This window comes from Salarias fasciatus, unplaced genomic scaffold (genome assembly GCF_902148845.1).
Source record: "Salarias fasciatus unplaced genomic scaffold, fSalaFa1.1, whole genome shotgun sequence".
NCBI lineage: Eukaryota > Metazoa > Chordata > Actinopteri > Blenniiformes > Blenniidae > Salarias > Salarias fasciatus.
Window position 1 is genome coordinate 796,000 of NW_021941377.1, and position 27,560 is coordinate 823,559.

A 27,560-nucleotide genomic window follows, 5' to 3' on the forward strand; every position below is an offset into this window, starting at 1 on the left:
TAAACACTAAATTCAGTTTAAATAGCTGAATTAGCTCAGAATGCTAGCTTAAGTAGCTAATTTAGCTAAAATTACTTAAGTATGCTAAGCTAAAAAGTTAAATTAGCTTGGAATGCTAGCTGAAATAGCTAATATAGCTAAAATTGGCAAACTATGCTCAGCTAAATAGCAAAATTAGCTTAGAATGCTAGCTTGAATAGCTAAATTAGCTAAAATTACTTAAGTATGCTAAGCTAAATAGCAAAATTAGCTTAGGATGCTAGCTTAAATAGCTAATTTAACTAAAAATAGCAAAGCATGCTTAGCTAAAAAGCTAAATTAGCTTAGAATGCTAGCTTGAATAGCTAAATTAGCTGAAATTACTTGAGTATGCTAAGCTACAAAGCTAAATTAGGTTAGGATGCTAGCTTAAATAGCTAATTTAGCTAAAATTACTTAAGTATGCTAAGCTAAAAAGCTAAATTAGCTAAGAATGCTAGCTTAAATAGCTAATTTAGCTGAAATTAGCAAAGCATGCTTAGCTAAATAGCTAAAATAGCTAAAAAGGTAATCTGAAATAGCTAATGTAGCTAAAACTACTCAAGTATGCTCAGCTAAAAAGCTAAATTAGCATAGAATTTTAGCTTAAATAGCTAATTTAGCTAAAATTAGCAAAGTATGCTAAGCAAAAAACCTAAATTAGCTTAGAATGCTAGCTTAAATAGTTAATTTAGCTGAAATTAGCAAAGCATGCTTAGCTAAATAGCTAAAATAGCTAAAAAGGTCATCTAAAATAGCTAATTTAGCTAAAACTACTCAAGTACGCTAAGCTAAAAAGCTAAATTAGCATTGAATTCTAGCTTAAATAGCTAATTTAGCTAAAATTAGCAAAGTATGCTAAGCTAAATAGCAAAATTAGCTAAAAATGTCATCCTAAATAGCTAATTTAGCTAAAATTAACAGAGTATTCAAAGCTAAATAGCTAGATTTGCTAAGAATGCTAGCTTGAATAGCAAATTTAGCTAAAATTAGCAAAGGATGCTACCTTAAATGCCTAATTTAGCTAAAATAGCAACGATCGCTTGCTCGAAAGCACAAAATTAGCTAATAATGCTAGCTTAAACAGCTAATTGAGCCACAACTAGCAAAGCATGCTTAGCTAAACTAGCTAAATTAGCTGCTAGCTTGACTTGCTTCAATTAGCTAATTATTCTAGCCTGACTTGCTAACAGCTTGACTTGCCAAAATGAGCTAATTCCGCTAACCTGACTTACCGATCCAAACATGCTAACAGCGCTAGCTCGACCTGCTTGCTACTTATGCTAACGACTCCGACTCCCCACGCTAGCCGCGCCTGCTAGCGACTCTCATCGGGACTCGCTAGCCCCGTTAGCCCGACCCGCTATGCTAGCCCGACCCCCTAACCCCCCCTTTACTTAGCTAGGCTATCCCCACCCGCTAACTCCGCTAGCGAATCATCCCGACGACGTTAGCGGCCGACGCTAACCCGCGTTGTAAATATTGCATGCTAACTCACCGCTAATTAGCTAGCTACCCCGTCATGCTAATGTTTTTTTTTGGTTTTTTTTTGGTGTATTCTCAGTGGAGTGGGCGGGGCTAACCTCTGACCCCTTGCTAGCTTGTTGTCTCTGTAGTGTTAGCCGTTAGCCGCTAACGTGTTGTCCTGCATGCTAACTAGCGCCCGATGCTAACAGGAAATAAAGACTCAAACACGAGGAAGCGGTTGTGTTTTTCTTTTTTTTTTTTTTTTTTATTGGGTTTGACCTTCGACCTGGGTGATGTCACGGCTGAGGGCGTGCCCCACCTCCCGCAGCTCCGCCCCCTGGAGGCGGAGCCGGCGGCCGGAGAGGCGGAGCCGCTCGGCCAGCAGCAGGAGGCGCCGCGCCTGCTCGAAGCCGTCCGGAGGGGGGAGGGGCCCTGCGGGGAGACAGGAAGTGACGTCAGAGGGGCAGGACGTGATGTCATTAGGAGAAGAAGGGATGTTATGCAGGCGTGAAGCGGTATCAGCAGGACAGGAAGTGGTTCAGAGAGACAGGAAGTGACATCAGTAATCCAGGAAGTGGTATCAGAAAGACAGGAAGTGGTTCAGAAAGACAGGAAGTGACATCAGTAATACAGGAAGTGGTTCAGAGTGACAGGAAGTGGTATCAGAAAGACAGGAAGTGGTTTAGAGAGACATGAAGTGACATCAGTAATACAGGAAGTGGTTCAGAGAGACAGGAAGTGGTGTCAGAAAGACAGGAAGTGGTTCAGAAAGACAGGAAGTGGTTCAGAAAGACAGGAAGTGACATCAGTAATACAGGAAGTGGTTCAGAGAGACAGGAAGTGGTATCAGAAAGACAGGAAGTGGTTCAGAGAGACAGGAAGTGGTATCAGAAAGACAGGAAGTGGTTCAGAGAGACAGGAAGTGGTATCAGAAAGACAGGAAGTGGTTCAGAGAGACAGGAAGTGGTATCAGAAAGACAGGAAGTGGTTCAGAGAGACAGGAAGTGACATCAGTAATACAGGAAGTGGTTCAGAGAGACATGAAGTGACATCAGTAATACAGGAAGTGGTTCAGAGAGACAGGAAGTGGTATCAGAAAGACAGGAAGTGGTTCAGAAAGACAGGAAGTGACATCAGTAATACAGGAAGTGGTTCAGAGAGACAGGAAGTGGTATCAGAAAGACAGGAAGTGGTTCAGAGAGACAGGAAGTGGTATCATAAAGACAGGAAGTGGTTCAGAGAGACAGGAAGGGACATCAGCAAGACAGGAAGTGGTTCAGAGAGACAGGAAGGGACATCAGCAAGACAGGAAGTGGTTCAGAGAGACAGGAAGTGACATCAGCAAGACAGGAAGTGGTATCAGCAAGACAGGAAGGGACATCAGGGGGGAGTTCCAAGATGGCGGAGTGAGCAGCCGAACTTTTTGCAGGCTCTGCAGTTTAACTGTTCAAACCTTCTTTTTCTTTATTAACGCTCAGCTTAACATTATTTTGAACAGTCGCCTTTGTTTATGAACCTGTTTTGGTTGTTTTAAAGCCCTTTCTTTACGTATGAAGTTCCAAATATGGCCGGAGTTAACAAGGATCATGAATACTCGTTAGCCGCTCTTCAACAAGCCTGCGACGAGGAAGACATCGACCGGATGGAACAACAAGACGTGGAAAAGTCAGTTCAGGAGCCGACGCCTACTGCACGTAAGAACCTGGTTCACACCCCGCTGAAAAACCCAAACCCGAGTAAGGTTAAAAAAACAGCGGGTTCAGAAAACGAGGTCTCCACTGGTGTCCTTTACGCTGCCATTCAGTCTCTGACTCAGAAGTTTGATACGCAAAATGAACATTTCCAAGCTGTTGAATGGCAGCTGGAAGAAAATACCGATGCAGTTATTAAAATTAAAGAGTCGGTCGATGCAAACACATCTGCTCTGAAAGGGATTAAGGACGATGTTGAGAAGATGAAAACGCAGATGCACTGAAAGATGCATGCCTGGAGCTGGAGAGATACAAGCGAAGATGGTTGCTGCGGCTGAACGGCCTCCCCGAACGAGAAGGCGAGAACCCCCGGGAAGAAGTCATCGAGATCCTGTCCGAGGTTGTCCCAATTCCAGCTGAAAAATGACGTGATTTTGTCGACTCAGTGCACAGGCTGGGCCAGAAAACCGGAAGGCCCAGACAGATCCTTCTTCAGTTCTCCATGAGAACCGTCCGAGACCAGGTCTGGAAAATGTCCAAGAATGCCCAAGTCTGCAACGAGACGAAGATCCGCTTCAGAGAGGACTTCTGTAAGGAGGACCGCGAAGCTCATACACGCCTGTGGCCAAAAGTGGAAGAGGCGAGGAAAAGAGGTCTTAAAGCATATCTTGCGGGACGGACATGCTGTGATTGACGGGCGCCGAACAACTGGCTGAAAAACTCTTGCCCCTATTTTCCTTTGCATCCCAGCAGTGAGATATCTGATTCCTGACAGATCAGTGTGTTAAAATGTCTGTGTCCTCTGGCTGTGAAGCTTAAGGTCATTAATGAAAGGCACTTAACTGCCAAGTAATTTTCTGTTCACATTAGACTAAATGCTGGTTGTTAATGCGTTAAATATAACTACAGATTTGTTGAAGGTTACAACTCTTTTATTCCTGCTTTAAGTTTGTAAATGCTTTTCATCACTATATGGCACTTTCTTTATTATCGTTAAATGTTAGAGGTTTAAGAAACGGCACCAAGCGCAAGGCTATTTTTCTTTTTCGTAAGGAGCAAGCAAGGGCAAACTGTTTTTTTCTACAGGAGACTCATTCTTCAGATAATGATGTAAGTTTTTGGAAATCTCAGTGGGGCTGTGGCGACATATTTCTCTCCCGCGGTTCTTCTCATTCAGCAGGCGTCGCCATTTTATTCAAACAACTGGATGGTAAGGTTTTAGATTATAAAAGTGATGTTAAAGGACACTGGCTTATGGTTACTCTTGAATTGAATGATTCTAACTATATACTTTTAAATGTGTACGGTTTTAATAATCGGACCAAAAATAGAAAAATGTTTTCCAACTTAGGTACCATGATCGATAACTGGATGACCCAATACTCGACTGATAGAACTCATTCTTTTGATCCTCTAATATCTGACTTCTCCGAATCACTAAATCTTGTGGATATTTGGCGTAAAATGAATCCTGATGTAAAACAATATACGTGGTGGAACAATACCAGTCGATCTCAATGTTCTAGACTAGATTAGACTTCTGGTTAATATCAAAAAAACTTAACTGAATTATCTTCAGAGTGCAATATTAGTCCTTCTCCTCTTACTGACCACTGTGCTGACTATTTCACCTAAAGCTAATTCTCCTAAACGCAGATTTTTGCATTGGAAATTTAATAGCAACCGATTAAAAAATGAGTCTTTTTGCAAGAAAATAGTTTCTTTAATCTCTGAAATTAGGCAGCGAAAGGACTTATCTCACACAGGTAAATGGGAATGGCTTAAATTTAATGTTAAAAGAATTAGTATTTATGAAGGCAACAAACTGGCTAATCTAAGACGAAAACAACAAACTGATATTGTCTGTAAAATAAACACCCTGTGTCTCAATACTCATCTTGATGATGCCGATAACCTTGAACTCCTTCGGCTACAGTCAGAATTAGATGACTTCTGCACAGACAAGGCAAAAGGAGCCTTTATTCGATCGAAAGCAAGATGGATTGAAGACGGCGAAAAAAAATTCATCATATTTCTTCAATCTAGAGAAACGTAGACAGAACAATAAAGCAATAAACAAACTATTTACAAAAGACAGTTTGAGTGAAGACCAGAATATAATTGAAGAGCATATCTTTTCTTTTTATAAATCCCTTTACAGTTCTAAATTCTTAAAGCATGAGGCTGACCACTTTCTTAATTTGGTGAAACAAATTGATGAACACTTCAAAGCTCGAACAGAAGCTGAGATTTCATTAGCAGAGCTGGATATAGCTGTTTCTCAAATGCCCAGTGGGAAATCACCAGGACCAGATGGTCTAACCAATGAGTTCTTTAAACATTTCTGGTCTGAAATTCGGGATATTGTTTTTAATGCATTTAAAGAATGCATCGCAAACTCTACCTTATCCCCCACAATGGAACAAGGGTTTATCACTCTTATTCCAAAACCAAACAAAAATCAACTTTATTTGGACAATTGGAGACCTATTACTCTACTATGTGGTGACTACAAACTTTTGGCTCATGTTTATGCCAACAGACTAAAGAAAGGGATTCACAAAATAATTGATGAAACACAGTCAGCTTTTATCAAAGGAAGACACATTCATGACTACAATCATCTGATTTCACATGACAGTTTCATCCTTTTCTTAGATTTTTTTTAAAGCTTTTGATACTCTTGAACATCAGTTTTTGCTTGTGTTATGACCCGAAGAGTCAAACACATTTCTCAAGGACACAGGACAAACAGGATGAGGGTCAGTCATTTATTTAACACTTTCTCCAGAGTCGGCGTCTGGAAGCTGGAACCTGACGAGGCTCTGGAGGAAAGAGAACCCTCATCACCCGTGCCCCAAAACTGTATTAAAAAAAAAAAGAAACAAAGTAGCAAACCAAGGAAGGCCCAGATGCGCCAGCCAAACTTAAGAAAAAGACGAGTTCACAGCCCAGCTGCTATGCAGCCGTCGAAGCTGATCCCTCGTCCAAACTAAAGACAAAACCCCAACTAAACCCGGTCAAAAGAAAGGCGAAAACGGGACGGCTGGTCACACCTGGACGGAAAAAGACAGCGATCCAAAAGAAGGGAAAAAAACGGAAAAAAGGAACACAAAGCCGGCTAGTGGGCTAGCATGCCCTGCAGCCACATGCCTGCCTGTCGGAGCCGGAGTCCATGGTGCGCCGGCGAGCGCACCTGGCGACAGGTGTAACGAGGTGGGTGGGCGAGCGAGAGAGAGACCGGACGACGACGACCCAGAGCGCCGCCTCCACGCTGCTATTTATAGCGCGGCGGCGCGACTCGCTCCAACCAAAACCGAACAAAAAAGGGAAAAGATACTTACTTCAAAAAAGTAACAAAACACAAAACAGGATAAATATTCCCTAAATATCTGAGAGGGGGAAAAAACAAGAAGCTGTCCGTAAAAAAAAACCACGATGTGCCCGCAGCACGTCACAAACTTTAAAAAAATTTAATTTCGGCCCGAACTTTTGTAACATCATTCATGTGCTTTATAAAGATATAAATAGTAGTGTCTCTTTAAGCTGTGGTGTGTCTAGAAGGTTCCCTATTAAACGAGGCATTCGTCAAGGATGCCCAATAAGTCCTCTACTGTTCATTTTAGCTGCAGAGCTGTTTGCAATATATTTAAAAAATTCACCAGATCTTCATGGTGTTAAAATGTTCGGGAAAGAAATTTGAATCAGCCAGTTTGCGGATGATACAGCACTACTTTTAAAAAACCAAAATATGGTTCCAATTGTCTATTAATAAGATTCATGTATTTTCAAAAGCATCAGGTTTAACATTAAACCTTAACAAATGTGAACTATTGGCTATTCATGATTGCAAACTTACCAGTATAGCCAATATTCCAATAAAAGATGAGGTGAAGTACCTAGGACTAATTATTACAAAAAATCTGAGTAATAGAGAAAGTCTAAACATTATCCCCAGATTAAATTCCACACGAAAAACTTTTAACCACTGGCTCTCCAGAGATTTGTCTGTGTTTGGTCGAGTTCTTTTGTCTAAGGCCGATGGTTTTTCCAGACTTATGTATCCTTGCCACTCCCTTTACATTTCACCTAAAATGACTAAATCTTCCAATTCTATTATTTTCAAATTCATATGGAAAAATAAAACTCACTATTTACGGAAGTCGCAGCTGGTTGGAGAATATGTAAACGGAGGTCTTCGAGCTATGGATTTTGAATCTGTGACTGCAACTTTCAGAGTCAAATGGCTAAAAGAATGTATCTCTAATCCTCAATCTATCTGGTACCATATTCCTAACAAATTATTCGATCGAGTTGGAGGTCTTATTTTCCTCCTTAAATGTGATTTTGAAATCCCTAAAATTCCCATGAAGCTATCTAATTTTCACAAGCAAGCCTTACTGTTCTGGGAAAATGGTATTTCCCCAGAATTTTTCACCCCACAATTCTTTATTATGGAACAACAGGGTTATAACGTTAAACAGAAAATCCCTTTTTAAGGTAGACTTGTTTGAAAAGAATGTGAACTATGTGTGTGATTTACTGAATCCTGCTGGTCAGCTCTTATCCTTTGAAGACTGTGTCCAAAAGTATAACATTTCTATTTCAAGGAAAGACTTTGCCAACTTATGTAAAGCAATTCCTATTCCCTTACTCCGTATGATACAAAGTAACTTTCAGTCTCTCTACCTTCTCTTAGAGTTGGTGAGGTTAACTTATTGGACAAAAAATGTGACAACAAAAACATCAGTTTGACCTTTAAAAAGAAAAATTGGAATGGTTTTGATTCATGCTCGTTACGCAATATAGATATTTCTCTGAGGAAAAAGTCTTTCTCCTTCGACCTTTCATTCCCCGTCACCCCTAAAGTAAAAGAAACCCATTTTAAGATTATATCAGCAATATACCCTGTTAATGACTTCTTTAAAAAAAAGATTTGGATTTGATGTGGACCCCTGTACTTTCTGTTCAACTGAAAGTGAAACATTAGACCGTCTGTTTTTTAATTGTTCCCCAGTCAACATATTTTGGTGTGAAATTCATAATTGGCTGTCCCTGAAAATTGAAAACATTCCTCCATTTACTTATAACGATATTATCTACTTTATGGACAATCTGGACACACAATTTTCGGATGTCATCAATCTTGTGGTTATTTTGGGTAAATACTATTTACACTGCTGTAAGTGGAACAACACTATTCCCTCCTTCACTGCTTTCACCCACTCCTTGACCACATACTTTAAACCACTGAAAAAGATGGAAAAACTTAATAAGAAAGCAAAAAAAATTGATCACAACTATTTCTAAATCCTTGCTTTTTTTGAAATGTTGTGCCTGCATCTTGTGCCTTTGTTTACTGTTCTTTTATTCTTTTATAGTGTCCATTTTGCTGTAAATTTCTGTTTACTGTGCCAAATACACTAGTTTGAATTGTGTCCATATATTTTACACCCTGACTTGTTTTGTAAATACTTTGTTCTAAATAAAGATTTGATTTCAAAAAAAAAAAAAAAAAAAAAAAAGGAAGTGGTTCAGAGAGAGAGGATGTGACCTCAGCACTACAGGAAGTGATAGAGACAGACAGGAAGTGACTCCGTTGGGACAGGAAGTGATACTGTGCAGAAAGGAAGTGCCATCGGCAAGACAGGAAGTGGTTCAGACAGACAGGAAGTGACATCACAAAGACAGGAAGTCATTCAGGAAGACAGGAAGTGACGTCAGAACAGAAATTAGGTTTCATTACAATTAATTCATTTTCATGGGTTGCAAAATTAAATATAAACAAAAAAATAAGTACAATAATTAATAATTATATGATTTAAAAAAACAAATTAAATAAGAATGCAAATATTGTAATTTTTATTACTATTATTATTATTATCTTAAGCAATGTGGCATGAAAATTACAAACAGGAATTAGTTTTGCTTTACATTTTATAAATAATAATAAAAATAATAAAATAATAATAATAATAATAATAATAAAAATAAAAATAAATAGGTTTCGGTTCATCGAATTTATTTTTATGGACTAATAAAATACAAATGAAAAATATAATTAATTTCTAATTAAATGAATAATTAAATAAAAATTTAATTGAACGTAATGAATTATAGAAAAATGCCTTTACTTTCAATATTAATTATAACTGTTATTATTATTATTATTGTTATTATTATTATTATTATTACTATTATTGATATTATAATTATTACATTTGTAAAACATGTTGCATTAAAATAAAAAAATTGGTTTCATTTTAAATTTTTTTCAATTAAAATAATGATAATAACAATAATAATACAAAATTAGAATACAAATTTAAATGAAAAATGGAAAAATAGAATGAAAATTAATGACTAATGAAACTACATATTAATTAAAACTTAAACTAAATTGCTTAAACTAAATTAATATAAAATAAAAGTTAAATGAAACAAAATTTAATAATATAAGATAATAATATAATAAAAATTAATATAACTAAAATAAAAACGATGAGTAAAAATTCAGAATAAAATGTAAATACAATAAAAATAATAAATTACATGAAAAAATTAATGATAATAAATATGATAATATAATAATAAAATATAACTAAAATAAAAACAATGAGTGAAAATTCGGAATAAAATATAAATTAAATAAAAATTAAAAATTACATGAAAAAATAAAAAATATAAAATATAATATAATAAAAATAAAACACAACTAAAATAAAAAAATGCGTAGAAATTCGGAATAAAATATAAATAAAACAAAAATAAAAATGTATGTTAAAAAAATTAATAATATAAAATGTAATAATATAATAAAAATGAAGTATAACTAAAAAACAATGAGAAAACATTCGGAATAAAATATATAAAATAAAAATTAATATAAAATACAAATTAAATTAAATAAAAATTAATAATATAAGATAATAATAGAAAAAATATAACTAAAATAAAAACAAAGAGTAAGAATTTGGAATAAAATATACATAAAATAAAAATAATAACAAAATTACATGAAAAAATGAATAATATAAAATATAATATGATAAAAATAAAGTATAACTAAAAAACAATGAGAACACATTCAGAATAAAAATATTACAAAAATCAATAATATAAAGTACAAATTACATGAAATAAATAATATAAAACATAATAATATAAAAAAAATAAAATATAACTAAAATAAAAACAATGAGTAAAAATTTGGAATGAAATAAAAATTAAATTAAACAAAAAGTAATACTATAAAAAATAATAATATAATAAAAATTTAACTTAACTAAAATAAAAAAATGAGTAAAAATTCAGAATAAAACAAATAAAATTAAAAAAAATATATATATATATAATAAAAGTTAATATAAAATGTAATATATTGATAAATTCAAAAAAAATAAAATAAAACCATCTTTCATTTAAATGTTTGAATGCATCGTTCTTTTAGAAATTTGAAAAATACGAGGGGAAAACTGGAGAAGAGCGGTGGGAAACGTGTGGAAAAGCCCCACCTTGCGTCTGGCTGCCGTCCAGGATGCTGAAGACGGCGTCTTGAGGCTCCGCCCGGTCCATGTCCTCCAGGATCTGCTCCACGCTGGGCGGCTCCGGGCGGCTGGGCAGGACCGCCCGCTTCTTCGCCTTGGAACCCGGGTTCATCTCTCACCACGCCCCCCCTCAAAACCTTCAAACGGGAGCAAGATTTTTTTTTTTTTTTTTTCCGTCAGGCATGTTTTAGACCCACTAAAACTCACCCCACCAGACTCCATGCATTTTTGATATTATTTTAAGCTAAATCGTGAATATATGGTTCAAAACACAACTTTTTGAAATAAAATAAAGCTTATTCGGATGTATTTCCATCAGTTAAAGAAATCGGCTGACATGAATGTGAAGAAAAATGTGTTTATTATGCATTAAACAAACCTACTAAAACTTAACACCCAAGACTCCATGTATTTTCTCCATCATTTTAGGCTCAATCACGAGTTTTTGATTCACAGCACATTTTTTAAAAGCAAAGTAAACTTTAATTTTATGTTTTAAGATCTGTTAAATAATTCGGCTCACGTTAATGTAATTAAAAAAAGTGTTTTTATTTATTTTTTTTTAATTATTTTTTTATTTAAATCATCCAAAGGACTTATGAAACCTACTTATTTTCAGTCAACCAGACTCCATGTGTTTTTTCAGCCAATCTAAGCTCAACGGGAAGGTTTTTTTTTTAATTCAAATCACGTCTTTCAAATTTAAAATAAACCTTTTTCTGACGTTTTTTGGTCTGTTAAACAATTCGTCTCATGTTTTGTTAATCAGAAATGTGTTTTTGGTAATTAAATTCATTAAAAACCTCTTCAACCTACTCGACCTCAACGCAGCAGACTCCATGCATTTTTGCTGTCATTTTAAGACCAATCGTGAATTTATTATTTGAAATACATTTTTTTCCAAAACAAAACTAACTTCATTTTATGCGGTTTGACCTGTTAAACAATTCGGCTCACGTGAATTTAATCAGAACTGTGGGGGTTTTTTTTCGTAATTACATTCATTAACGACCTCTTCAACCTACTGAAACTCTACCCACCAGACTCCATGTATTTTCTCTATCATTTTAAGATCAAGCACACATTTGTGGTTCAAAACACATCTTTTTAAAATAAAACGACAATGAATTTAATGTGCTGTGATCTGCTAAACAATTCGGCTGACATGAATTTAAAGTAAAAATGTGTTTATTATGCTTTAAACCTACTAAAACTTAACACCCCAGACTCCATGTATTTTGTTTGGTATTACTTTAAACTGAACAGTAAATTTAAGATTCAAAACCTCTTTTTAAAACAAATAAACATTAATCTGATGTATTTTGATCTTCTGAACAATTCGGCCGACATGAATGTAAAGAAAAAAACGTTTTTTATTGTTTAAACCTCAAAAGAACTTAGTAAACCCACTCATTTTCAGCCCACAAGACTACGTATATTATTTTTTCTGTCAATTTAAGTTGCATCGCAAGTTTTTGCATTCAAATTACATTGTTTAAATTTAAAATAAACCCTAATCTGATGTATTTTAGTCTGTTAAAGAATTCGGCTCATGTTATTTTAATCAGAAATATCTTTTAGTAAATAAATTCATTGAAAAACCTCCACCTACTAAAACTCAGCCCACCATACCCTATGCATTTTCTCTATAATTTTAAGACAAATTGCTCGTTTGTGAATCAAAACATCTTTTTTTAAATAAAATGAACTTGAATTTAATGTGTTTTGATCTGCTGAACAATACGGCTCACGTGACTTTAAATAAAAATGTATTTTAACTTCATATTAAATCAAAAAAGGAGCGACTAAACCTACGAACTTTCAGTCCACCGGACTCCGTGTAATTCTATATGATTTTAAGCTAAATCACGAGTTTATTATTCGAAACACACTTTTTTTCAATAACTTAAACTTTACTTACGTAAATCGATCTCTGCTGAACAATTCGGCCAACGTGAATTTAATCCGAAACGTGTGTTTTGATTACATCAACTAGAATTTCTTGTCCACTTACTAAACGTAACGTGCGTACTACTAAACTCAACCCACCAGACTCCTTGTATTTTCTCTATCATTTTAAACTTAATCACGAGTTTATGATTCAAAACGCATCTTTTATAGAAGAAACAAACGAGAACCTGATATGTTTATGTGTGCTGAGCAATTCGGCTCAAATTAATTTAATTAGAAATGTATTTATAGTTTATTAAATCAACTGAAACACAGAAAAACTCGTTGTTTCTCGGCTGTAAACACAGACGCAAACGCTCAAAGAAGCCGCTTACCGGAGGCCACGAGGCGGAGGAGACGGTCCCGGTAGGGTCCCGGTAGAGTCCCGGTGAAGTCCCGGTGGACGGCGGAGCTCCGGTGCGGCGTTCTTTTATGGATAGAATAATAAATACATAAAAAAAGAAAAAGCGGCTTAAGCTCTGAAGGCTTTAGCAAGGAAATGCTAACGGGGGACGGAGCGTCGACGTGGTGACGTCATCACGCACGGAACGTCCCGTCGTCTTTAGAAAAATACTAAAAAAAAAAAGTCACTTTACTTTTAAAATAAAATTAATCCGTTAAAAATAAAAAATAAAAAGATAAAATTTATAAAATAATAATAATAATAATAATAATAATAATAACAATAATAATTTATTATTATTGTTATTATTATTATTATTATTATTATTATTTTTATTATTTTTATTATCATATAATAATAATAATAATAATAATAATAATAATAATAATAATAGTCAATAAATAAAATAAAATACTAAAAATAGAAATAAAAAAATAAAAATAACAATAAATAATAAAATAAATAAATAAAAATAATAAGATTAAAAAATGTATCCTTTGCTCTAATTTTATTTTATTTTATTTTACGTTATTGTACAACAACAAATAAAAATTTAAGAAAGAAAATAAATAATAATAATAATAATAAACAACGACAACAACAACAAAATACACATGACATATGCAAATACGCGAGTAAAAGAACCAATCAGAAGCCTCCATGTTTCCATGTTAATATTTATTAGTGTTGATTTCTGATCAGGCAGTTGTCAGACAGTTTTCAGGCCCCCCCAATTCTGATCAGGCAGTATTCAGGAAACCCCCCCTCCCCACCAATTCCTTCCATTCATTCATTAAAGTGCAAGTTGTTAGCGGTTAGCATTTAGCCACAACGCAATGCAGCGTTACCTAGCTAGCTAGCTAGCTAGCTAACCCGAGGCAAAAGCTTCCGTTTGATGCTATCAATGTAGCATCCAAGCTAATGCTACGTCACTAGCATCTGAGCTATTGTGACGCGCTAGCATCCAAGGTAATGCTAAGTTGATAGCATCCAGGCTAATGAATCATGCTAAGGCTACATCGTTAGCGTCCATGGTGATGCTACATCGCTAGCATCCAAGCAAATGTGATATGTTAGCATGCAAGCTAACACGCCGTGCTAGCAACCCAGCTGACGCATTTAAAGTAAAGGTATGTCGCTAGCATCCCAGCTAATGCATCATGCTAGCATCTGCGCTAATGCTACATGGTAAGTGTCCAGGCTAGTGCTACATCACTAGCATGTTAGCTAACATCACACTGATAGCATTTAATTTAAAGTGTTGTGCTAGCATTCCAGCTAATGCTACATTACGAACATCCGAGCTAATGCATTGCACTAGCATCCCCGCTAACGTGTCCTGTTAGCATCCAGGCTAATGCTACATTGCTAGCATCCCAGCTAACGTAACGTTCTGGCATCCGCCTCGTCTTCTTTTTCTCCTCCTTTGTCGCGCCGCTAGCTAGCTAGGAAGAAGACAAACGTAGCGTTAGCATGCGGATAAAGGGGCGGGACTAGCAGCTGTCCGAGCTAGCGGTTAGCTTGATTAGCGGGGTTAGCTTACCGTCAGTCGACGCTAACGTCGTCCTGAAAGGTGGGGAAAAGACGAGTTAGCTTGATTAGCACACATGCTAACAGGAAGCGGCGAAAAGGAGACAGGAAGTGGTCTATTGGAAAAGAGGACGTGGTATAAAGATGACAGAAAGTGGGAAAAATGAAACAGGAAGTGGTAAACAGGAGACAGGAAGTGGGGAAAAGGAGACAGGAAGTGGTATAAAGGAAAAGTGAAAGTGGTACAAAGATGACAGGAAGTGATAAAAATGAGACAGGAAGTGGTAAAAAGGAATCAGGACATGGTAAAAGTGAAATAGGAAGTGGTATAAAGGTGACAGGAAGTAGGGAAAAGGAGACAGGAAGTGGTGAAAATGAAATAGGTAGTGGTTTAAAGGAAAAGAGAACATGGTATAAAGATGGCAGGAAGTGGGAAAAAACAGACAGCAAGTGGGAAAAATGAGACAGGAAGTGATAAAAATGAAATAGGAAGTGGTTTAAAGGAAAAGAGGATGTGGTATAAAGGTGACAGGAAGTAGGGAAAAGGAGACAGGAAGTGGTAGAAAGGAAAATAGGAAGTGGTATGAAGATGAGAGGAAGTAGGACAAAGGAAACAGGAAGTGGTGAAAATGAAATAGGTAGTGGTTTAAAGGAACAGATGAAGTGGTATAAAGATGACAGGAAGTGGGAAAAAAGAGACAGGAAGTGGTATAAAGGAAAAGAGGAAGTGGTATAAAGAAGACAGGATGTGGGGAAAAGGAGAGAGGAAGTGGTAAATAAAAGTCAGGAAGTGGTAACATGGAGACAGGAAGTGGTAAAAAGGAGACCGGAAGTGGTGAAACGGAGACAGGAAGTGGACAACAGGAAACTAATCTGGGAGAAAACAAACAATAACCAAACAAATAAACAAACATCCACATGTAGCATTTATGCTACCTTTGCTAACTAGCTTAACTTACCAAACCAGCGAGCTAGCTTGTTAGCCAGTTAGCTAGTTAGCCCAGGAATGGCTGCAATGGGAAAAGCTAGGATTAGCATAGTGGTGCTACTTAGCTTGATGCTAGTTAGCGCCATGCTAGCTAGTGTGATGCCAGTTAGCCTAATGCTACTTAGCGTGATGCTAGCAAGTGTAATTGCTAGTTCGTGGTGATAGTAGATGGTGTGATGCTAGTTAGCATGATGCTAATTAGCACGTGATGCTAGCTGCTAGCTCAACCCACCCGGCGTTCCGGTTCCGGCTCGGGTTCCGGTTCCGGTTCCGAACTGGGAAGTCTCCGGCGTTCCGGTTCCGGAGCCGCAGGACTGACGACGGCCCGACTCTTCACCAGAGAGGAGAGGACTGGAACACGCCCACGACGGCAGCCGGGAATTGTGAGAAATTTAGGAAAAACAAGTTGGAAATTTAAGAAAACACAAGTGGGAAATTTAGATAGAGAAGTGGGAAAGTTACAAATACAAGTGGGAAATTGAGGAAGACAAATGGGAATTTTGAAAAAGAAACAAGTGGGAAAGTTAGTAAACAAGGCGGGAAATTAGCAAACAAAAGTGGGAAATTTAGGAAAACAAGTGGGAAATTTAAGAGGACATGGGAAATTTCCAAAAAACAAGTGAGAAATTTAGGAAAAGAAGTGGGAAATTTACAAATACAAGTGGGAAAGTTATGAAAGCAAGTGGGAAATTTCAAAAGATAAGTGGGAAATTTGTAAATACAATGGGGAAAATTAGAAAACAAGGTAGGAAATTTGGAAAAGAAAGTGGGAATTTAAAAACAAAAAAGTGGGAAAGTTAGTAAACAAGGTGGGAAATTTGGAAAAGGAAGGGGGAAATTAATTAAACCAAGTGGGAAATTTAAGAGGACAAGTGGGAAATCTGAACAAATAAGTGGGACATTTAGGAAGACAAGTGGGAATTTTGAAAAAAACAAGTGGGAAAGTTAGCAAACAAGGCGGGAAATTTGCAAACGGAAGTGGGAAATTTAGGAAAAAAAGTGGGAAAGTTTGAAAAACAAGTGGAAAAATTACAAATAAATGTGGGAAAGTTATTAAACAAAGTTGGAAATTTGGAAAGAAAGTGGGAAATTTACTAAAACAAGTGGGAAATATACGAAAAAAATGGGAAAATTACAAGTACAAGTGGGAAATTTGGAAAAGAAAGTGGGAAATTTTAAGAAACAAGTGGGAAATTTAGAAAACAAGTGGGAAATTTTAGAAAAGAAGTGGAAAAATTTCAGAAAAAAACTTGGAAATTAAGGAAGACTAGTGGGAAATTTAGAAAACAAGTCAGAAACTTTAGAAAACAAGCGGGAATTATAGTAAAACAAGTGGGAGAGTTTTGAAAACAAGTGGGAAATTTGGAAAGAGAACTAGGAAATTCAGAAAACAAGTGGGAAATTTAGGAAAACAAGTGAGAAGTTGTGGGAAACAAGTGGGAATTGTTAACAATAAAGTGGAAAATGGCCACAATCAAGTGGGAAATTTAGATAGAGAAGTGGGAAAATTACAAATACAAGTGGGAAAGTTAGTAAACAAAGTTGGAAATTTGGACAAGAAAGTGGGAAATTTAGGAAGACATTGGAACTTTGAAAAGACAAGTGGTAAAGTTAGGAAGACAAGTGGGAGAGTTAGTAAACAAGGTGGGAAATTTGCTCACGAAAGTGGGAAATTTAGGAAAACAAGTGGGAAATTTAAGAATACGAGTTGAAATTTGAAACAACAAGTGGGAAATTGACAAAACAAGTGGGAAATTTACAAATACAAGTGGGAAAGTTATGACAGCAAGCAGGAAATTTCGAAAAACGAGTGGAAAATTTACAGATATAAGTGGGAAAGTTCGTAAACAAAGTTCAAAATTTGGACAAGAAAGTGGGAAATTTACTAAAACAAGTGGGAAATTTAGGAAGACAAGTGGAACATTTAGTGAACAAGGTGGGAAATTTGGAAAAGAAAGTGGGAAATTTTTTAAACCAAGTGGGAAATTTAAGAGGAAAAGTGGGAAATTTGAACAGAAAAGTGGGAAATTTAGGAAGACAAGTGGGAATTTTGAAAAAAACAAGTGGGAAAGTTAGCAAACAAGGCGGGAAATTTGCAAACGGAAGTGGGAAATTTAGGAAAAAAAGTGGGAAAGTTTGAAAGACAAGTGGAAAAATTACAAATAAATGTGGGAAAGTTATTAAACAAAGTTGGAAATTTGGAAAGAAAGTGGGAAATTTACTAAAACAAGTGGGAAATATACGAAAAAAATGGGAAAATTACAAGTACAAGTGGGAAATTTGGAAAAGAAAGTGGGAAATTTTAAGAAACAAGTGGGAAATTTAGAAAAGAAGTGGAAAAATTTCAGAAAAAAAGTTGGAAATTAAGGAAGACTAGTGGGAAATTTAGAAAACAAGTCAGAAACTTTAGAAAACAAGCGGGGATTATAGTAAAACAAGTGGGAGATTTTTTAAAACAAATGGGAAATCTGGAAAAACAAGTGGGAAATTTGGAAAGAAAACTGGGAAATTCAGAAAACAAGTGGGAAATTTAGGAAAACAAGCGGGAAATTTTAGAAAACTAGTAGGAAAATGTACAAATACAAGTCGGAAATTTAGAAAGACAAGTTGGAATTTTGAATGACAGGTGGGAAATTTAGGAAAACAAGCGGGACATTTTAGGAAACAATTGGGAAATTTAGAAACACAAGTGGGAAAATGTTCAAATCCAAGTGGGAAATTTAGAAAGAGAACTGGGAAATTTAGGAAAACAAGTGGGAAAACTGTAAAAACAAGTTGGAAATTTGAAAAAAAAAAAAAGCACAAGTGGGAAATTTAGTAAAACAAATGGAGAAATTTAGAAAGACTCATGGGAAATTCGGACAGACAAGTGGAAAATTTAAAAAGACAAGTGGGAAATTTAGAAAACACCTCGGAGGATGTGGGAAAATTAGAAAGGCAAGTGGACAATTTAGTAAACAAGGGAAATTTAGAAAGACAAGTAGGAAAAAAACAGAAAGCCAAGTGGAAAATTTCGAAAGACAAGTGGGAAATTTAGTAAAACAAGTCGGAAATTTAGACAGGCAAATAGGAAATTTAGAATACAAATGGGAAATTACGGAAGACAAGTGGGAAATCTGGAAAAACAAGTGGGAAGTTTTAGGAAAGAAGTGGAAAATTTAGAAAAACAAGTGGGAAATTTCGGAAAAAAAATTGGGAAAATGTACAAATACAAGTGGGAAATTTATGAAGTAATTTAGAAAACAAGTGGGAAATCTGGAAAAACGAGTGGGAAGTTTAGGAAACAAGTGGGAATTGTTAACAATGAAGTGGGAAATGTCCATAATCAAGTGGGAAATGTAGAAAACCAGTGGCAAATTTTAGGAAACAAGTGGGGAAATTTAGGAAGATGTGGGAAAATTAGAAAGACAAGTCGGAAATTTGGAAAAGAAAGTGGGAAATTTTGCAAAGCAAGTGGGAAATTTAAAAAACTAAGTGGGAAATTCAGTAAACAAGTGGTAAATCTGGAAAAACAAATGGGACGTTTTAGGAAACAAGTGGGAATCGTCAACAATAAACTGGTAAATGTTCATAATCAAGTGGGAAATGTAAATAAAACAAGTGGGAAATTCCCAGGAGGGAAGTGTGGACGGCGGCGGGAGGCTCCTCCTACCCTCGCGGGTCAGGCTCTCGGCCACGCCCACCGCCTTGCCGCCCAGCTCGCTCACCAGGCCGTCCACCGCCGCCTCGTGGCGGAGGAAGAGCGGCCGCACCAGGCGGGAGTAGAGCACCTGCGAGCCGTTCCACGACACCGGCGCCATGCACCACAGCAGGAAGGCGCACTGCACAGCGGCATCATGGGAGAGTCAAAAAAACACAGCAGTTGAAATAAATAATTACATCGAAAAAACATAGAAGATATGTGACAATTTAAATAAGATAGAAATTGAGAACAATAAAATATTAAATGAAAATACATGTAGTAAGTATTAAGAAGGTCGATAAATAAATGTAAAACTTAAAAAATTAAAAAAAAAATAATATAAATATAACAGAAAAAATGAGCACATCAACAAATTGGAAAAAATAAAATATATTTATATGTATATTTATTTTATTTAATGTTATATATAATAATGTTATATATGTATATATATATATATATATATATATATATATATATATATATATATATATATATATATATATATATATATACATATATAACATATATATATAAAAAACAATAAAACACAAATAAAAATCTAAAAAAAATGAAAGGAAAAAATAAAATAAAAATTTGAAAATAAATGAAATAAAAATTAAAATATAAAATAAATATTTAAACAATTGAAATAAAAAACAATGAAGAAAAGCATATTAAAAAACTATCATAAATATTTAAAGAAAAACAAAGCAATAATTTTGAATATATAAATGATAGGAGAACGTCACAGCAGGAAGCTGCAGAACGGCATTATGGGCGAATTAAAAAAAATACATAAATAAAAATAAATATTTACATAGAAAAAACACAGTATATGAAAAATTAAATAAGATAAAATTGACAAAAATAAAAATATTAAATGAAACTAAATGTAGTAAGTATTAAGAAGGTTAATAATTAAATGTAAAAATTAAAAAAATTAAAAAAATATATAAATATAACAGAAAAAATTAGTACATCAACAAATTGAAAAAAATGAAATATATACATATAAAATTAAGTAAAATGAAAATGAATTAAATAAAACTAAAATATAAAATAAACACTTAAAAAATTGAAATGAAAAAAATGAAAAAAAATCTAAAATAAATATTTGAATAAAAATAAAGCACTAATATTAAAAATATAAATGATACACTGTCACAGCAGGAAGACGCACTGCAGAACGGCATCATGGGAGAAATAAAAATGCATAAATAAAAATAAATATTTACATAGAAAAATACATGTATATGTATATAGTAGATGACAGATTAAATAAGATAAAAATTTACAAAAATAAAAAAAATATAATGAAAATTAATCTAATAAATATTAAGAAGGTAAATAATCAATTTGAAATAAAATTAAAAATTAAAAACATACATAAATATAACAAAGAAAATCAATACATTGTAAAAAGAAATACAAATGCAATAAAGCAACAGCATTTAAAAATTCTAGAAAAAATTGTGTGAAATAAAAAATCCAAATTAATATTAAATGTAAACAGAAATATTTGAAAAATTTTTAAAAAATAGCAACAAATGAAAATGAAAAATACTATAGCGCTAAAATAAAAATATGTAATGAAAAATGAAAAAAATGCAAAACATTAAAATAAAAAATAAGGGAATACAAAACATAAAAAAATAAAAATAGAGAAAAATAAAAAAAAATTCACATGAAAAATAAATGTACAACATTACATAAAAAATGAAATAATGTTAAAAATATAGGCAACAAGTAAAATAAAATTAAAAAATAATGTAACATAACAATGAAAATATGTTAAAGAAAATGGAAAAAAATTGCAAGAAATTAAAATAGAAAAGAAAAAAATAATATTACAAAAAAGACAAATATGTTAAAAAATAAAAAACGCAAAAAATTACAATAAAAAATGAATATATATGTATATATATATATATATATATATATATATATATATATATATATATATATATATATATATATATATATATATATATGAATATATATATATATATATGTAAATAAATAAATACATGTTAAATATTCACAAACAATAGACAAAAATGGGAAAAAACAGGAAACAGGAAAAACAATTAATGAAAATAATTACTAATTAAAAAATATCAAATAAAAACAAATATAAAAATAAAGACGAGCAAAAATCATCAAATCTTTCATATAGATATGCCAAAAAAAAAACGAAAAAAAAAACTTAAATTACAACTCGCTTTTTTTTCCCGCCGTAGCTCCGCCCCCCTTTTTAGCCCCGCCCCCTTCGCCGTGACCTCTGACCTTGGCGGCGTAGTAGAAGGGGAACCAGTAGAGGAAGAGGTCGGAGAAGAACTCAGCCAGGCCGAAGACGCCGTACACCACCCAGTAGGTCAGCCACTTGGTGTCGTCCTCCTTATCCGCACTCTCGATGGCCTTGATGCTGGGGGAGGGGGCGGGGCCAACGGGGGAAGGGGGCGGGGCCAACGGGGGAGGGGGCGGGGCAAACGGCGGGAGGAAGAGGGGCCGTAAAATACATCAGCCTCAGAATTTCTTACTACAAATGTTTTTTTTTATTTTTTTTTATTTTTTTTTTAAAATTTTTTCTGTAATTTTAATTTTTTTTAATTTATTTATTTTTATTTATTTATTTTTTATTTATTTTTATTTATGTATTTATTTTTTATTTATTTTTATTTATGTTTATTTTTATATTTTTTCATCAATAGAACAGAAATAACAAACAATAAATAAATAACTTTCACATGGAAAATAAAAATGCAAATAAAAAAATGTATAAACGATAATGAGCAATACATCCGATTTGTGATTGTTTTTGTTATTTCTGTCTTTACGTATGTATTTCTATTAATATTTATTGTATTTTTTTTTTATAAAAAAATATTTAAATGATAAAAAAGACAAGATATAAACAAAAAATATAAATTTTTCAAGTAAATTAAAAGTCAAATAATAATAATAATAATAATAAAAGTTTAGATTTTTATTTTGATTATTATTTCTATTTTTATGTATTTATTTTACTTAATAGTTATTGTATATTTTTATAAAAAAAATATTTAAATTTTAAAAAATCCAAAATATAAGCTAAAAATATAAATGTTTAAAGTAAATAAAAATTCAAAATAATGATAATAATGATAATAATATTAATAATAATAATAATAATAATAAAAGTTGAGATTTTCATTTTGATTATTATTTCTGTTTTTTTTGTATTTTGTTTGTTTGTTTTGTATTTTATGAATATTTATTGTGCATTTTTATTAAAAAAAAGTTTAAAATATAAAAAAATAATACAAATTATAAAATATAAACATAAACACTTAAAGTAAATAAAAAATCAAAATAATGATAATAATGATAATAATAATAATAAAAGCTTAGATTTTTATTTTGATTATTATTTCTGTTTTTACGTATGTTTTTATTAATATTTATTGTACTTTTTTTTATAAAAAAATATTTAAATGATAAAAAAGACAAGATATCAACTAAAAATGTAAAGTTTTAAAGTAAATTAAAATTCAAAATAATAATAATATTAATAATAATAAAAGTTAAATTTTTATTTTGATTATTATTTCTATTTTTATGTATTTATTTTACGTAATATTTATTGTATATTGTTATAAGAAAAATATTTAAATCATAAAAAATTCAAAATATAAACTAAAAATATAAATTTTTAAAGTAAATAAAAATTCAAAATAATGATAATAATGATAATAATAATAATAATAATAATAATGATAATAATAATAATAAAAGTTGAGATTTTTATATTGATTATTATATCTGTTTTTATGTTTATTAATATTTATTGTACATTTTCTTAAGAAGCGTTTAAAATATAAAAAAATAATACAAATTATAAAATATAAACATAAACACTTAAACTAAATAAAAAAATCAAAATAATAATAATAATAATAATAATAATAATAATAAAAATAATAAAAATTTAGATTTTTATTTTGATTATTATTTCTGTTTTTATGTATTTATGTTTATTAATATTTACTGTACATTTTTATTAAAAAACGTTTAAAATATAAAAAAATAATACAAATTATAAAATATAAACATAAACACTTAAAGTAAATAAAAAATCATCATAATAATAATAATAATAATAATAATAATAATTATTATTATTATAACAATAATAATAATACAAATAATAAAAGTTTAGATATTTTTTTTGATTATTGCTTCTATTTTTATGTATTTATTTTCCTTAATATTTATTGTATTTTTTTTAAATTAAAAAATATTTAAATCATAAAAAAAATCCAAAATACAGTCTATAAAAATATAAATTTTTAAAGTAAATAAAAATTCAAAATAATGATCATAGTAATTAGCATGTTAGCCTTAGACTTCTTTGGCTTTCAACTTTAGCTTGTTAGCATTACCCTGGTGACGTTAGCGCATTAGCATGAGCAATTTAGCATTAGCCTATTAGCATTGACTTGTTAACATTAGCTTGTTAGCCTTCACCTGTTGGGATAAGCATTCGTCATATTAGCTTTTCAATATTAGCCTTTTAGCATTAGCACGTTAGCATGACCCCTGCTAGTAGCATGCTAGCATTAGCCTGTTAGCATTCTAGCAACCAAAAGCCAAAGATCCTGGATTTTCAAAACAACTGACAGCACAGGAAGCAAGCCGGTTAGCACGCTAGCTTGTTAGCATGCTTGCGTTGCTAGCCGGCTAGCCTTGCGGCACTCACGAGTAGTAGGCCGGGTAGACGAAGCCGATCAGGTTGCAGAGCAGCGCCGCGCCGTAGCCATACATCAGGTAGAGCCCCGTTAGCGACACGGCGCCTAGCGTGTGAGACGTTAGCATGTTAGCATGTTGTGCTGTTGCTATGTTAACCCACTGGCTTGTAAGCTTGGTAAAATGTTAGCTTGGTCAAACTTTCACATGTTAGCATTTAGGCATTGTGAAAGTTTAGCATATTAGCATGCTAGCATGTTGCGATGTCACTCTATTAGCATGCTATCTGGTATTTCAACATGAAAGCAGAAGGCAATTTAGCCTGTTAGCATGCTAGCAGCTCGCATTTTAGCCTGTTAGCATGCTATCTGCTAGCATTTCAGCCTGTTAGCATGCTAGCTGGCTGTGTTTTAGCCTGTTAGCATGCTATCTGCTAGCGTTTCCGCATGCTTGCATACTGTCTGCTAGCATTTTAGCCTGTTAGCATGCTAGCTACTGGTGTTTCAGCCTGTCAGCGTGCTATCTGCTAGCGTTTTAGCCTGTTTGCGTGCTATCTGCTAGCATTTTGGCCTGTTAGCATGCTATCTGCTAGCATTTCAGCCTGTTAGCATGCTAGCTGGTCGTGTTTTAGCCTGTTAGCATGCTATCTGCTCGCGTTTCAGCCTGTCAGCATGCTATCTGCTAGCATTTTAGCCTGTTAGCATGCTATCTGCTAGCGTTTTGACCTGTTAGCGTGCTATCTGCTAGCATGCTATCTACTAGCATTTCAGCAGGCTAGCCTTTGCATTTGCTAGTGTTTTAGCCTTTCAACATGGTAGCAGATAGAATTTTAGCCTGCTAGCATGCTAGCTTCTCGGGTTTCAGCCAATTAGCATGCTAGCGGTTAGCATTTGAGCCTATCAGCAAGCTGGTTGTTATGATGGCAGCTGTCTCGCTGCGATCCGGTCAACCTTCTTGCTGTTGCAAGTTAGCGCGCTAGAAGCTAGCGCGCTAGACGCTAGCGCGCTAGAAGCTAGCGTGCTAGAAGTTAGCGTGCTAGCGACCTGCGGCCAGGATCTTCTTCCTGACTCCCGTCTTCTTCTCCATCCAGCTGAGGACGCCGGTCACCACGTTGTCCTCGTTCAGGAAGCGCTCGGCCTTCTCCTTCAGCGTCTGGAGCAGGTCCAGGACCCCCATCCTGGACAGACACCGCACACGCCTGTCAGCAGATCATCATATCCTAACATGTTATCATGTAATATGAGAAGGATGATGTAATGTATGATGTATTCTAATTATGATGCCATGTATTCTAATGTAATGTATTATGATGATAATGTATTCTAATGTAGTGTATTAAAATAGTGTTGTAATGTATTATCATGATGATGTAATGTATAATAAAGTAATGTAATGTAATGATGACGTCATTTATTCTAATGTAATGTATTCCAATGTAATGTATTCTAATGATGATGTCATGTATTCTAATGTAATATATTCTAATGATGATGTCATGTATTCCAATGTAATGTATTCTAATGATGATGTCATGTATTCCAATGTAATGGATTCCAATGATGATGTCATGTATTCCAATGTAATGTATTCTATTGATGACGTCATGTAATGTAATATATTGTAATGATGATGTAATGTATTCCAATGTTATGTATTCTAGTGACGATGTCATGTATTCTAATGTTATGTATTCTAATGTAATGTATTACGATGATGATGTAATGTATTCCAATGTAATGTATTCCAATGATGATGTCATGTATTCCAATGTAATGTATTCCAATGATGATGTCATGTATTCCAATGTAATGTATTCTAATGATGATGTCATGTATTCTAATGTAATGTATTCTAATGATGATGTAATGTATTCCAATGTAATGTATTCTAATGATGATGTCATGGATTCCAATGTAATGTATTCTAATGATGATGTCATGTATTCTAATGTAATGTATTCTAATGATGATGTAATGTATTCCAATGTAATGTATTCTAATGATGATGTCATGGATTCCAATGTAATGTATTCCAATGATGATGTCATGTATTCCAATGTAATGTATTCTATTGATGACGTCATGTAATATAATATATTGTAATGATGATGTAATGTATTCCAATGTAATGTATTCTAGTGACGATGTCATGTATTCTAATGTTATGTATTCTAATGTAATGTATTACGATGATGATGTAATGTATTCAAATGTAATTTATAATGATGATGTAATGTATTCATATGTAATGTATTATGATGATGATGTAATATGTTCTAATGTAATGTATTACAATGATAATAATGATGATGATGATGTAATGCATTCAAATGTCATGTATAATGATGATGTAATGTATTCTAATGTAATGCATTGTGATGATGATGTAATGTATTCTAATGTATTCTAATGTAATGTGTTCATGTAATGGAGTGTAATCAAATGCTAGTTAGCATAAAAGCAGTAAAATGCTAGTCAGTATGTACATATATTACAATGCTAATTAGCATAAATATACAGTAAAATGCTGATTAGCATAAAGTATATTTGAGACAACTTAGCAAACAACAATAACATGTTAATTACCATAAATATACAGTCAAATGCCAGTTAGCAATAAATAGCCATGCTAGTGCTAGTTAGCTGAAACATGGAGCTAGCAGCTAGCATGTGTGAGTCAGGCTGTCTGCTAGCATGCTAACGCTAGCGGCGAACGGAGAGAACGTACCTGCGGAGGTTCGAGATCTACACGTCCTGAGCTGCTCTGGCTCTCTCTCCTCGCTCTAACTCCCCGCCCCCTCCATCTGCTAAACACAGGAGGAAGCTAAGCCCCGCCCCCTGCCATCTGCTAAACACAGGAGGAAGCTAAGCCCCGCCCCCTTCAATCTGCTTAAACACAGGGGAAGCTAAGCCCCGCCCCCTTCCATCTGCTTAAACACAGGGGGAAGCTAAGCCCCGCCCCCTCCATCTGCCTAACACAGGGAGAAGCTAAGCCCCGCCCCCTCCATCTGCAAAATACAGGAGGAAGCTAAGCCCCGCCCCCTTCAATCTGCTTAAACACAGGAGGAAGCTAAGCCCCGCCCCCCTCCATCTGCAAAATACAGGAGGAAGCTAAGCCCCGCCCCCTCCATCTGCTCAACATAGGAGGAAGCTAAGCCACGCCCCCCTCCATCTGCCAGCCAGGGCGTAATCCGATCCCGGGGATTAGCTGAGACACACACACAGACACAGACACAGACACACACACACACACACACACACACACACACTGTCATGCTATATCTGCAGACATTAGCATTAGCTTGCATGCTAAATCCTCTACCTGTTAGCATCATGCTAACTCTATATTGCAGCATCAGCTTGCATGCTAGCTCTGACGTCATTTTAGCTTGCATGCTAACTTACATGTAGCGTTAGCGTACATGCTAACTGAAATGTAGCATTAGCTTGCATGGTAACTGAAATGTAGCGTTAGCTTCACGGCTAACCCCTCTCCCCAATTAGCATCATGCTCAGTCACTATTGTAGCATTAGCTTTCATGCTAACGCTCGTGCTA

The 27,560-nt window shown here is 34.0% G+C and overlaps 1 protein-coding gene across 9 annotated transcripts; it reads right to left on the bottom strand.

Moving 5' to 3' along the window:
• Window positions 1-1,675: 1,675 nt before the first annotated feature.
• Window positions 1,676-26,821, bottom strand: LOC115385268 (receptor expression-enhancing protein 6-like). 9 transcript variants are annotated; one of them, XR_003931108.1, is made up of 9 exons: window positions 26,732-26,821; window positions 25,048-25,181; window positions 24,018-24,111; window positions 21,566-21,704; window positions 19,247-19,415; window positions 15,827-15,945; window positions 14,620-14,642; window positions 13,009-13,100; window positions 10,815-10,860 (listed from the first exon to the last, which is right to left on the bottom strand). XR_003931108.1 is itself a non-coding variant. In XM_030087239.1 (8 exons), the coding sequence occupies exons 2-8, from the start codon at window positions 25,178-25,180 to the stop codon at window positions 1,782-1,784; spliced, it is 933 nt and encodes a 310-aa protein (XP_029943099.1). In that variant the 5' UTR covers window position 25,181; window positions 26,732-26,797; the 3' UTR covers window positions 1,676-1,781. The 9 variants fall into 9 exon arrangements, 6 of the variants coding, with proteins under 6 accessions (XP_029943099.1, XP_029943103.1, XP_029943100.1 ...); XR_003931109.1 differs by lacking the exons at window positions 10,815-10,860; window positions 13,009-13,100 and adding exons at window positions 13,883-14,517; window positions 15,566-15,616; XR_003931110.1 differs by lacking the exons at window positions 10,815-10,860; window positions 13,009-13,100 and adding exons at window positions 13,883-14,521; window positions 15,566-15,616.
• Window positions 26,822-27,560: the final 739 nt, after the last annotated feature.